The sequence below is a fragment of the Triticum dicoccoides genome, chromosome 1A (genome assembly GCF_002162155.2).
Source record: "Triticum dicoccoides isolate Atlit2015 ecotype Zavitan chromosome 1A, WEW_v2.0, whole genome shotgun sequence".
NCBI classification, from domain to species: domain Eukaryota; kingdom Viridiplantae; phylum Streptophyta; class Magnoliopsida; order Poales; family Poaceae; genus Triticum; species Triticum dicoccoides.
The window spans coordinates 595,970,560-595,984,467 of NC_041380.1; the positions used below are offsets into that span (position 1 = coordinate 595,970,560).

The 13,908-nt window shown below is 43.5% G+C and overlaps 1 protein-coding gene across 2 annotated transcripts in view; it reads right to left on the reverse strand.

Annotated features, from left to right (window-relative positions):
- LOC119294282 overlaps positions 1–13,900 on the reverse strand; it is a 23,178-nt gene extending 9,278 nt beyond the window's left edge. The window contains exons 1-10 of one of the 2 annotated variants that reach the window (XM_037572496.1): positions 13,380–13,900; positions 12,565–12,940; positions 12,410–12,481; positions 12,273–12,335; positions 11,208–11,393; positions 8,925–9,312; positions 7,817–7,899; positions 5,799–6,506; positions 5,304–5,579; positions 4,295–4,450 (exon numbers count right to left, since the gene is read on the reverse strand). In XM_037572496.1, the coding sequence (XP_037428393.1) occupies positions 4,295–4,450; positions 5,304–5,579; positions 5,799–6,506; positions 7,817–7,899; positions 8,925–9,312; positions 11,208–11,393; positions 12,273–12,335; positions 12,410–12,481; positions 12,565–12,940; positions 13,380–13,750 (2,679 nt within the window). In that variant the 5' untranslated portion in view covers positions 13,751–13,900. Of the gene's footprint in view, positions 1–4,294; positions 4,451–5,303; positions 5,580–5,798; positions 6,507–7,816; positions 7,900–8,924; positions 9,313–11,207; positions 11,394–12,272; positions 12,336–12,409; positions 12,482–12,564; positions 12,941–13,379 lie in introns of those variants that run through there. The other variant, XM_037572504.1, reaches the window with a different exon arrangement.
- Between the last annotated feature and the right edge of the window lie 8 nt (positions 13,901–13,908).

The window sequence follows — 13,908 nt, forward strand, 5'->3', positions numbered from 1 at the left end:
GGTGGCGGGGTTCTGTGGCGCGACGCAAGCGAGCAGTTGGGTGGCGGCGCCGCCGTTGGCGGTGAGGCGGCGCGGTGGCGTGATCTGGCGTCGCCCGCTCAGCCCAGATCTGGGCCCTTCGGGCCCCATCTGGGCCTGGGCGGGCCGGCAGGGATGGTCTCCGGCATGGCTTCCGGGAGGCTGGGGAGACACGACGAGCGGCTGGGTGCTGGCGACGCCGACGCCGGCCTGCTGCATCATGGCCGGCACGGCTTAACGGGCCCGCTTCGGGCTTGGCTGGGCCAGGGGTGGCCCGGCATCCCCCGCTGCCGCGTCCGGACGGCGACCGCAACGGTGCTGGAGGCACGGGCCTCCCGCACGACGGCGGTGGAGGTGGTTCCCTCCCGCTCGGCTTCAAGGTTGCTGCTCCCGTCGTGGTGCACGTCTTTCCGGTCCTCTTTGCCTCGTGGTGGTGTTCGTAGTGAGGCGGCGTGGGTGGCGGCGCAACTGCGTTGGCGCATGGTGGTGGGCGGCGGTTTGGCGGGTAGGCTCCGTCCGGCTGGGCGGTTGGGTTTGGAGTGCGGGAGAAATCCCTGCCGGCTTCGGCCTCGATGTGGTGACACCTGCGGGTGCCACCATTCCTTCCTGGAGGGTGTTAGTGGTATCCATCCCACACCTCCCTCTGCGTGCCGGGGGAAACCCTAGGACTCGTCCGAGCAGCAGCGTCGTCGGCGTCGCACCCCTTCTTGGAGGTGCTGCTTGGTGCGCGGCGGTTCGGAGCCTCGGCCTGTGGTGGTTTGTATCTGGTGGGCGCCGCGGTGGCGGGTCATCCGTGCTTTGCCGAGCTGCCTGGTTGGCATTTGTTTCTTCTTCTTTTTCTTTTGGCTTGTTGTGCTGCTTGCCACAGCGATCTTTGTACTCGGTGTTGGTTGCTTTGGAATACAAAGCGGGGGGGGACCCTTTTTCGGTAAAGGCCAAAATTGCTGCTCACAAAACTGATTCGGAGTGGGTTCTAGACTCTGGTGCTTCTAAACATGTTGCAAGTGACTTCAGGGAATCTGAGTCATATGATCAGCTCACTCCCTCTCAAAGTAATACTATGTACTGCTGACGGGACATGGTAGCCTATTAAGGGTATTTTGGGGCAATTCAATGTACACTTACTATTAAGTTATCTACAATCCTACATGTGCCAGCTTTCCCGGTCAATCTGTTGTTTATGAGTGCTTTGATTGACCAGGTGTGTTGCAGGGCAGTTGACAAAGGAATGTTCTTGATTGAGGATAGGCCGACTGGAGGAGGATTGGGACTGGAATAAGGCGTAGGGGACTCTGGTGCATGGAACGTGATGGGCTTGGTCAGATGGGCAGCCCAATGTTTGCGGCAATTGTGTAAGAAAGAGAGTGGCGATGAAACATCACTTCGGGATGGGTGTATAAGTTGTTTCCTGATGTAATGCATGGAGTAGATAAGAACAAGCTGAAATGTGATGGGTGTGAGTTTGTGAAACACACGAGGACATCTTATGTGAGTAAGGGACTTAGAAGTATATCCCCATTCATGCTTGTTCACTCGGATGTGTGGACAAGTCCTGTGGTGTCGGTTAGTGGTGGAAAGTATTTTGTAACCTTTATTACTGCCAAGCACGTATGACATGGATCTATTTGATGTGTCACAAGGATGAAACTTTCCAATGTTTCAAGACTTCCCATGGTTATGTCAAAAATCACTTGAATGTTCAGGTACAAGTGATAAGAAGTGACAATGGTACTGAGTATGTGAACAAAGTGTTTGGGCTTTCTTATCAAAGCAAGGGATTTTGCACCAAACCTCATGTTCGAACACTCCTCAAAATGGAGTGGTAGAAAGGAAGAATCGATATATTCTGGAGGTTGCTGGATCATTGATGTTTACTATGAATGTGCTGGAATTCTTGTGGAGTGAAGTTGTGATGACTAACATACCTGATCAGTCGCAGAATACTGGGTATGAAGTCACCTTTTGAGTTACTTTTGGGAAAGAATGATTTTGTCAGGGATCACAAGCCAACTGCTAAAGGTGTATTCGCAGAGGCGAGGTGATTCACAAGCCAACTGCTAAAGGTGTATTGAGGCGAGGTGATAGTGTTGCATGTCAGGGGGAGCAACTAGATCAGCCACAGAAAGAACAACAATAGGGCAGTGCTCATGTGATTTCAATCCCCTCTGATGGGATCAGGCTGAACTCGCTACAGAACGGTTAATAGATGAGAAAATTGCTTTGAGGAGAATTACTCGAACAACAGCAAGGATACCAGAGAAACGGTATGGGTTCGATGCAAATGATATTGGAAATTATGTCTCCTATGAAGCATTATCTCCTACCTACAAAGCACTTGTTGATTCGCTTCAACTGGTGTCTCCTCCAACTGATCGGAAGGCAGCAAAAGCGGATCCAAAGTGGCGAGCATCTATGATAGAGGAGCTGGAAGCATTGAGTAAGAACAAGATATGGGTACTAACATCTCTTCCAACGGGAAAGAAGACAGTCAGTTGCAAGTGGGTATACACTATGAAGCGGAATGCAGAAGGAAAGATTGGAAGGTACAAAGCAAGGCTCGTGGCGAGGGGGTAGAGCATGACCTACGACATTGACTATGATAAGACTTGCTCCAGTAACTATGATCTCCTGGGCAGCAAATTTCGGGTGGTCTTTACATCAACTTGATGTGAAGAGTGCTTTCTTGCATGGGGCCTGCAGGAGGAGGTCAACATGAAGATCCCACCTAGCTTCTCTACTTCACAGAGTGCTGACAAGGTATGCAGGTTAAAGAAAGCTCTTTATATAGGTTAAAAAAAGCTATTTATAGTCTGAAACAGTCTCCAAGAGCATGCTTCGACGAGTTCAAACATGTTGTATGTAATATGGGTATGGGCACTGTAATGGTGATCATACACTGTTCTACAGACATGAAAAGGGGAAAAACACTATACTTCATGTATATGTGAATGATATTATTATCATAGGGCAAAGAGGTGGCGGCTGGAAGAGTCTTTGGGTAAGGCCTTTAAAGTGAAAGATCTTGGCCGACTCAGATACTTCTTGGGGAAAGAGGTGGCCAGGTCTGAGGGATTGCGCTATCTCAGATGAAATATACTTTAGATCTCCTAAGCGATGTAGGAATGATAGGATGTCGGGCAGCATCAACTCCAATTGATCAAAACCACAAAGTGACAACTCACTCAGGAGAGCCAGTGAATAAGGAGAGATATCACAGATTAGTTGGGAGATTGTTGTACTTACATCATCCACACCCTAACATTGCCTTTGCAGTAAGTGTGCTAAGCAGATATATGTAAGGGGGTATATGCATGAACCTAAGAGTGGTCATACAGAATTCGGAGGTGCTTGAACGGAACTCCGAGAAGGGACTATTATTTTTTGAGTAACACATGCATCTCGTGGTTGATGGATATTGTGATGCGGATCAACTTCGGGATTTTGTGTCTTTGTTGGTGGGAACTTAGTATCATGCAGACGTAAGAATCTGATTGTTGTGTCTAGGTCGACTGCCGAGGCCAAATATAGAGCTATGGCTCAATGGCTAAGTGAGATGTTGTGGACCACAAATTTATTAAAAGAATTGAAGATATTGAAGACTAATTGTATGAATGTGCGGTATGATAACCAATCAGCAATCAACATATCACACAATCCAATGCAGCATGATAGAATCAAACTTGACGCTGGGATCATCCAGATTGAGCATGTGAATTCCCGGTAGCAGATTGCAGACTGCTTGACTAAAGGATTGGGAACTAAAAAATGCAATCTGGCGTGTGACAAGATGGGAATGATAGATATCTATCACCCCTCTAAAGGGAAGTGTTAGATGAGGGGCCAATGTATTGCTAAAGTGGCCCGAGCCCATTGTGACTGACCTAATAGAAGAGGAGGACGGGGCAGTGGCAAGGAGCTCGACCAGAAGGGAGAGAGAGCCTCTCCCGCACTGAACAGCCACCTGACCTGTCGACAAGGTACGCCCCTCCTGTGCTCAACACATAACGATGACACTGGGAACATACTTGAGGTTCACTGCTGAAACATTAAGCATTCCCATATTTTGGGTTGAGGTTTTATTGATTCTTTAGCAGATTTCTGTTTACCCTTTTCTTAATATACTTTGCATGTGTCTTTGTTAATTTTTTATTTGATAGGTCAAGAAAAAACATTAGTACAGAAGTTGAATAGACATGGTAAAAAAAGAGTAATCCATACGAATCTCCAAATGGAATACGAATCTCCAAATGGAAATGGGCGACCTTCAAACACATACCTGCTGCACAGAGAGATTCAAATCCTTTGCAATTATACAGCAAACTTTGTGAGGAAGTATCCCCTTCTCGTTTTCATTCATGAGACGAGTTTGTAATTCCAGACGTTGTTTGGTAGTCATTACTCTTACTGAACTCCATGACCGTACATGAGAAACCTACAAGGACAGTATCATATAAGAACTTCCACAGATGAAAATCGCAAGTTCACAGCTCAGGCCTGACAGATCTCAATAATCTTGCAAAATAGCCAATGCCAACCAATATTGCTCACAGTGGGTATAATTGTTGAGCGCATAAAAAATAGTAGGATTAACTACTGGAAAAAAAGTTCAACAAACAATAACATGCTTGCAGCTGAAAATATATGTACTTAAAAGATACTACAAACAATAAATAGTGAATACCAGCAGTAGTCACGAATGGTATTCAAGATACATGCAACTAGCCAACTAAGATTGCAATGGCTATATTGAGCAGCAGCACTGCAGCAGACAATCATGAGTAAAACTGAAATAGTGAATACCAGCAGTAGTCACATATGGTATTGAAGTCATAGAGAGATGGCAATAGTCGAATACCACAATTATGAAATGATAAGGATGCAAGCCAGCTCGGCCCATCCAAATACAGCATGCACATTTTACCAGAGAGGATCTTATGTGATGGAATAGTTTACGACAAGAGAATGAAATGAAGGTTAGCGTAAAAAAAAAACACTGGCCAGTTTAGCCAATAAAAAAACAGAGAATAATCATATACTCCCTCTGTTCCTAAATATAAGACCTTTTAGAGATTTCACTATGGACTACATACGGATGTATATAGACAAACTTTAGAGTAGATTCACTCATTTTGCTCCGTATGTAGTCTATAGTGGAATCTCTAAAAGGTCATATATTTAAGAACGGAGGGAGTAGTACACAATTATGAAAACGCAAAACTACATGTCTATAAATGCATAGCCGCAAAAGATCTTCAGGAGTAAGGGGTGAGCGTAGAACACACTACCTCAGGTACACAATTACCAGGGAAGGAACTTGGCTCAGCTGAACCAGCTGTTAGATAACAGTACTTTAATGTTTCCCAGTAAGCATCGACAGATTCCTGCTTTGAGAGCACAAAATCATGCCGAAATTTTGGACGATGGTTCATACTGACGTGTGATGACTGAACAATACTTGGTGTTGGTTCTTCAATGTAAGGACTGAGCTCCAGCGAATATGTAGGGATATCCCCTGATCGCACATCAGAATCCTCTACATGATTGCTTACAAGTTCAATCAACTAGCAAACACAAATAAACAAATGGTCACTATTGCGCTCGCCAGTCCAGATATCATGCAAGCTGACTTGCATTAAACATGAAGAGGAATTGCTATAACAAAAGAAACATCAGCCAAATGTCAACCCAATAAACCCAGCTTTGTGATGTTAGTTTTAAGAACACACTTAAAATTTGAGATTCTCGCAATACTAATTGAAAATAGAAAAGGCAAATATTACCTTGAGCCTATTTAAAATAGTTATTAAGCGTGAGAGGCGGCCCTTGGCATGAGTGCCCATCAGCTGACTGTATACGCCGATAGGAATCTCTGAAAGTGTTTTTCCACAACACTTAGTTACAGTGCTGCTGTCAATCTTTGCTGATCCCACAACTTGTAGAAAGAGTTCAAGAGGCATTTCTTTTATAGCTGCTGTGATTGAAAACTGACATGATTGATTAAGGTTCTTGTCATGCCCTTCTTTGGCACAATCAAGATTTGGCAAACCACTAACATATTCCCATAGAAATTTATGTAATAGCTTTGCCCGAATCATCTTTGCACCTATGAATCCATTGGCATGAATAGCTTCTGATATTGGTATTTTTTTAACTTTGGCTCTGCGTTGAACCTTCAATCCATGTATGGCAAGCGTATGCTTTTGCTTCAATTTAGCAGCTGCACCTGAACGCCTTTGAGAATCAAAATTCCTTAGTCTGTTCCTAATTTGATCCATGAGTTCCGGTGACATGACCTTGACAGAAGGATTCAGTATCACATCAATGGAACGACTGCCAGTGTAGTCTGTAACAAGAGGGGCATTAACTTTGATACGCTTTAGCTGAAGCTTATTCAAAGTGCGAATCAATGTCTTCCTGTCCATTATTTTTCCATTTTCCTTTTTCTCTAACCATTTACGTAACTCCACCATCAGTACAAAATTCTTTTTCTGCACAGGGAAACAGGAAGGTGCTACATAAGATGCGGACAGATATGCAAAGGGTGTACATACACAGGGAATGAATATGATACGCGCACACGCACAGATTGCTTCTCGCAATTCTGATTATAATAAAACTACAGATTATTCTCTTGCATCTGCACCAGTATGATAGGCTGTGCGTACCTCTATGTATCCTTCATTGGAGCAATAAAATTAAACAAAACTGTTAATCCAGTTTCACTCAAATGAAGAACATGAAACAGAGAACTAAACATCACTGCAACAAAGCTGTCACACTCAAGAAAATTGGAGTGTACTGTAAGGAAACATGCCTGGGGAATATAGAACCTACAATCTGGTCCTGCAGACCATTTTTAACCTAAAAAAAGATGAAAAAATAATAGTGTGTAACTGACCCTTAAATAAGTTATTTTGGATTATTAAAATCCCCAGAAATCATGTTATCATGTATAAATATCACATATAACTCTATTTTCATCATTGTATTGCAGATTCCTTGTGTCTGTCATCAAATCTTGACATATTAGCAGCCATAAAACTGGCCCAACCATGACACATGGACATACTAGGGGCATTGCCAACACCAACAGTAAAACAGTGAAGAGGGAGGCTATAGATGACGAAAGCAGAGATGACAGAACAAGACACCTGGCGCATCCCATGTGTTCATGGCTGCAGACGTGCCACAGTTTCATGAGACTCACAACCCGTAGCAAGATGAGAAAAACTAACAGTATTTGTATAGGAAATAACTTATAGGGATGTCAAATGACCCATAAAAAGCTTGTCTAATAGATTTATGTTTCAAATGATTGGTGCTGAAAGTGAATAAGCGACCGGAGTCCTGTATAGAGAGTACAAATTGCACAAAGCAACACTTACAAAGTATGTAAAGTGCTCCTATAAAGTGGAGGAATTTCTAGACAGCCTTACCCTTGCATAACAATTCTGCAAGGAGGCTGGTTCGAACCAAGGACCTCCAGGCCACAAGTGGAGAGACTCTACCACTGCGCCAGGCCCGCCCTTCAGGAAAGCGCAAATATCACCGACATTTATATAAGTGCATCAAACGCATGCATGGACAATGCAATTAGAAGTATCCGTAACAGGCACAGGCAAATCCATGATCCTATAAAGTTTATCAACCAATAGCAAACTTTCGAGTAAATATCATAAGACAAATCAAGCTCATAGAAAGTCAAGGACATATAGAAAAAGAACGATTCCCAACAGATCAGTAACGATGGCAGATGGTTCATACAAAAAGATTAATTAACAAATACTCAGCAGCCAACCTTTAATATGTGAAGAATCCTTTTCTGTCTCCCATCATCAGAAGTTGACAAGGGCCAGCGACGCCTCTTGCTCTGAAAGGCAACTTCATGTAGAAGAAAAATAAAAATAGGATCACTTCAACTAAGCATAGTACTCTTTTTCTTTGTAAGCAAATACAGTACTGGATAGCCCTACTCTGCTACGTATACACTTATTATATAAAGAAAGGAATAAACAGCCTGTGCAAGGGGAAAAAGGATAAAAAACAAAAGAAACAAAACTTAACAAAAGTTTATAAGTCGCTGCAACTAAACCTATATTTTCATTCCCAATAACTGTGTTGGTGAAAAAACTAAAGAGTCTAAATACGTAAAAGAAGTCACGTAAATTCACAATTGAAATTACTTTTGTTCATAACAACAACAACTAAGCCTTTAGTCCCAAACAAATTGGGGTAGGCTAGAGCTGAAACACATAAGATCTCGAAACGAACTCATGGTTCTGGCACATGGATAGCTAACTTGCACGCACCCCTGTTCATGGCTAGCTTTGGCCTCTCTTTACGGACTCCTCTCATGTCCAGTTTGGTCTACCCTGACCTCTCTTGATATTATCAGCATGCTTTAGCCGACCGTTCATACGATCATTGCATCAAATTATTGAAGAAATTATAAGAGTTAACTGCTAAAGTTACAGTTTCATAGACTCTGCAAGTCAAACCACGCATTGCCGGAACCAATAAAGGAACCACATACAGATAAATAAAACTTCAGAGATAAATCAAAACAAGTAAACAAAATCAAGCAGAGCAGTATGTTGAACAATAATAATTGGAAGAAATATCACATCTGACATGCCTATAAAAGACTTGTTTTTAGCTATCATCTGCCGTGCGCCCCCTCAACAGAATGTGCAGGGTTTCAAAATAGATCATACTACCTGATTGCATAGTTGAATTATGAAGCCATTTGGTTCTATGGGTGCTCAAAAGTCAAGGCCAAATTAAGTCAAGTTTCAGGCAGCACAAATACCACAAGCTCTTACAGCAGCATGGCAATTCCCAAAGAGGTATTGAGCACAGCTTTTACAGAAAAGTATAGGAATTCACAGGAATTAAGATTGCCGTACCTTGTTCAACTTGAGAAACTCCAACAGAAGCTTCATGGTTATTCGGGAGATGATGTACAAGTACGACTGGCTTTTCACAACAATCTTCTTCAAACAAGAGTTTGTCATCAACAAATGAATCACCCTGTGGGCTAAGAGAATCTGATTCTTTAGATGGAATAGAAAGCCACAAATCGGGGCGATGATCATGATCATCTAGCGCATCACAATTCTCCAAAGCAGCATTTGCTTTGTGCAGTGAGAAGTTTTCTGAAGTCCAAAATCGGTATTGTGTTGTTTTATCTATGACTTCACCCTGCGAAGCCAAATTGAATTTTTTAACCATTGAAGACACTCGTCTACCAAGCTCTTTTGGATTGCTGTGCTTGCCCCCAAGACGTCTGCCAAGCTGGTTGGAAGTGTAATGAGAACATGAGTTACTAATTTCAACAAATAAAGAAAACTAACAACATGAGATAAACAATATTCCTTATTACACTAGCAACTTGTGCATGGTTTGCGAGTTGCAATGGATCTTAAATAAATACACTGTAAGTCACAGAAGCTCAAATAAAAAATAATTCTCCTCGGTTGAAAAAAAGGATGCATAGTACAGAAAACATAAATCAAATTTATATAATAACTATCTTCATGCCAGAGAATTTTGTTCCATTTTTTTTACAGATTAGAGTCAAGAATGGTAATGCAATCGCAAGAATTGCATGTCTTTATCTTATTTAAGTTGACCAGTCAATAAATTCAAACGTATTAATGCCATTGAAGCTAAAAAAAAGTAATTGTGATGCTAGAAATGAGCCAGGTACAGCCCAGAAGGAAGGAAGAATGGTACCTGCTTACATGAAACGATATCAAAAATTCTGCCAGAAACGATTCAGACTAGAAAATTAGTTTTTCTTTCTTTTGAGTCTTTACCTCTGTGTTTCAGACACAAAACACACTTGCACACTATACAACCCACGTGTCTCAAAAGGCCGATGGCCACAGCAGTGTCATTGTGGCTCATACATAGTAAGGCTTGAGAACTATTTCTGGAATTTAAACCCTGGTGAGATGCCCAAGTCATCCCTGGCGATGGTGTTGGTGTTTGTGTTGGTGCTGGTGTGCTGTATGCTGAGCTTTTGTGGATGGAAACATGTACACAAGTGTGTCACTTCTAGAATGTTTAAAAACAATTACATCATAAACAACTGCACATGTGTATATGTAAAAACTACGCGGCTGTGTTGCATGAAGATAGTTATTGTATAAAGCAGGTGCAGAGAGCCAGAGACAAGGACACTAATGGTGCATCGACAAGGGAGTTGTGTTAGATAGGACAAGGAAGACGAGGGAGCCCTGGTGTGCTGTGGCCATCGTTAAGCCCCCAACCCTTGAAGAACAACCGCTGTGACACTATGGAGAGGAACTTGCGCTTGGATTGCTGCATGCCATGGTGAGGTCCTACTCCGACTCCAGGTACCAGTTCACGGAGTTGCCTTGGCAGCCCCTGCTCTGGCACAAGATCTGCCTGCTCCGCTCTGCTCCAGGCTAAGTAGAGCAAGCAGATGAGTTCGATGGGGTTGACTACTTCTTCATGACTATTGATGGCAATTCGTTAGCAACGATAGGCCAATAAGGAAATACTGTGGAACCTGCCTAACTTAATTACCTTACAGGCAGGTTGGTTTTTTTTATAAAAAGCAGTAGAAACCATGGACAAACAGGGCTAACCTACACTACAAAGATACACAACCGTGGCAGTCCACATGACGCCTTAACCACTATGCACAATTGATGTTGCACCCTCAACCTACCGCCACACCCAGTCGTCGCTGCTGCTATAGTGTGAGACTGATCACAGCCACTGAACCTGTAGAAAAGGACCTCACATGGCAACAAGGACGACCTATGATCCGGTGGTGGCAGCTAGGACTGACAAACCACTATTTGTGCAAGGGAGATAGAAGTTGGTAAGTGTTTATTTATTTCTTCGGAAGGTATTATTTTCAGTTTTGTCGGATAGTTTTATGGAGATAAAATGGAGAGGATTAAGATTACTGCTGTCCTGCAGGTTGCTAAATTAAATAACCAGCTGCGGAAAAACCTATATCTTTTAAAACAAGTATAATATTTTCTAGCTGGTTGCAAACAGCTACGATAAGGTGAAGAATATGCATAACTGAAGTGAAGCTCTGAAAACAAGAAACATGAAGGCGCTCTTGATATTATGACTTAAGTTAGCATGCCATTTCAAAAAGAACATTACACACCACAATTGCCCTGCTGAAAGTTTCAGAGAGGTACCTCAACAAGAGTTGCACCTTTTGGCCCTTGGGCATGGATCATATCGTATATGCAGTTGTCTAATGGAAGCTCCATAAGTTGATCCGTTGCAAGGCATTTCATGCCAAGTTTGTAGTTTAAGGCTGTACTTTTTGGCTTAAACTCATCTGGACTAAATTTCTTCAGAAGGCGCAAGCAGCCAACAACCTGGAAAAAGGAATGATTTACACAGCTTGTAGGTTGCACAAAGAATGCAACTGCGTAAATGATTGAAGCTCAAACGGTGCACTGCAGACTGAATTAATGGTGTCACTACATGCCCGACAGATTTTGTTCGCCCTTTCATAGCAGTTTCAAAAGAAGCTATTGCATACGTAGTTGCAGTCCCCAAATAGGTCAGATTATTGAATGGAACTGCTACAATCCTTGAGATAACGTGTGGGCATACTACCCATGGTTTCTCTTTTTTACTTCAATGCGAGTAATTTGTCAATTTATGCTTTTCTATCGCATGGAAATCTCTAGTCTGGCCTTTCCCGTCTTTACATTAGACTGTTTTATCTGGACTCTCGGGTCTCAGTTCTGTCAACTTACACTCTGCTTCAGATTAGTATAGTGGAAAACAGAACTGTGGCCATATCATCTTTGTGAAAAAGAAAATCACCAGCGTACTGAATCATCATTATGGTACAGTAAATCAGTAACTGGCGTTTATAAAAAAAAACTAGACCAACAGGGGAGGAGCCCTGCAGATTTTTAATTACAAAAGAAAAGTGTGACACCCGCGTTCGAACCCACGAATTAAATCTCGCTCACAGGGTTCAAACCTGTGCCAGCTGGGATGCACAGTTGCGCTCCAACCACTGGGCTCTTAGCCAATCCACAGTAACTAGCATTTATGAAGGATAAAAAAATTAAATTCCTGAATTATTTTTATTAATAAAGGTTATTATGTCAATTTCTTGAATTTCCATCCTCAACAAGAAGCACCATGAACCAGAAGAATTAAGCCGAAAACCGTTAGGAAATGGTATGAGATAATAACACCAAATGATCAGAGAACAAAGGGGCAAGGTCAAACATCACCTTATCGTCAACTTTGGCACTGATTTTTTCAACAAGCTGTGCATCTAAAAGCCTACACAGTACCTAAGAAAAGGTTGTCTCAGTAGAATCCAGGAGTACAGAGAACATATGCAACAAGTGATTCCACGAATACCTACATTTCTCCATGCCCTGTGCCCACGTGGCTTGCTGTAACCAAGATCCTTTTTTATATCTGAAATAGCAAGAACCTATACATGTATGGAAAATAGTTGCACAAAGTTAGACAACTGAAAGAAAGTAACACACAAGCAAAAGGAAGAGAACAGCCGACCTTTCCACTGGCTTCTTCAAGTTTGTCACATATGGCTTTCATGGCTGGAAGATGATCGTGAATAGAAACATGGCTCTTGTGGTCTACACCGAGGGTCTCATCTTCTTGTAAAGCGTCTACGTTTGTAATCTCTGTTCTTTGATGCGAGTTCATATTCAATCCTTTGGCATATCTTGAGAGATACAGTAAGTTGGTACTGCCGACAAGACTTTTCCCTGAATCATCTTCGCTCTCACCCCCAATGCCATTAGACTTTACGATCGCTTGTTTTCCAGCAATTAACCCCTGCGACTGAAGGGTCTTGACAACGAAGTAGAACTTGTTTGGTTCTATGTGGAACCTCTTCGACAGAGTCCTTTGTGCGACACCAGAAGTCCTATGACAAATACAAGTTATTAACTACGCACAGCATTATCAAAGGCATTACTGTATTTTTTTTACCAATGCACATATGTATTTTTGAATAAAAAGGTACACGATATGGCCGATGCCGCAAGAAAGGGATAACAGGTAGCAATTCCCTTCCAAAAGTTGATTATTATAGTACTAGTGTGCACAAAAATGGAATGAACATAGGCAGGGTGTGAGTAAACACACTTTGACATGCCATATTGATCCCCACATGGCCTGCACATGGTGTGAGTAGGGCTTAAGCTTCCTAAACCAGTAGGAATGAGTCAATGTGGGCCTGAAACATCAAGCTCAACTTCTCCTTTGAGTAAATTACAAGAGAACCATGTGGCATGTATAATTACTTAATTAACTAACTGAGTCAATCAATATAGTATAGTAGTACAAGATTTCCAAATTCCCACCTGCTTGCTGCGACATGCTCCAGCGTCTTCCTCTGGTTGTCGCTGAGCTTGGAACTGGAGCACCGGTGGTCGTAGATCCCGAGGAAGTTGTCCCCCAAAGCCGGGCTGGCGACCAGCCGGGCGCCGCGCCGCTCGGCCGCCTCCACGTCCTTCTCCGGGGAGGGGACGAGCGCCCCCTCCTCGCCCTCCATGAGGCTGATGACGGGGAGCGCGACGAGGCGGGCGAAGAGGACGCGCCTGACGGGCAGGCCGGGCGGGAGGCCGGCCGCCCGGAACGCGCCGGAGAGCGCGGCCCAGAGGTCGGCCACCGGGAGGCCCAGGGAGAGGCGGGCGCAGACCTCCTCCACCGCCGCCGAGACGAGCGCATCCATTGCCCGCGAATCGAACGCAGAGCGGAACGGGGCCCTTAGTCGTCGGCGACGGGCGGACTAGCAGCCGGAGAGGGGGAAGGGTAGAGACTGCATTGCCTGGCGGGAGAAGGAACCGGAGTGCGCGGCCGGCGGTGGACGTGGCGACTGGCGGCGGCGGT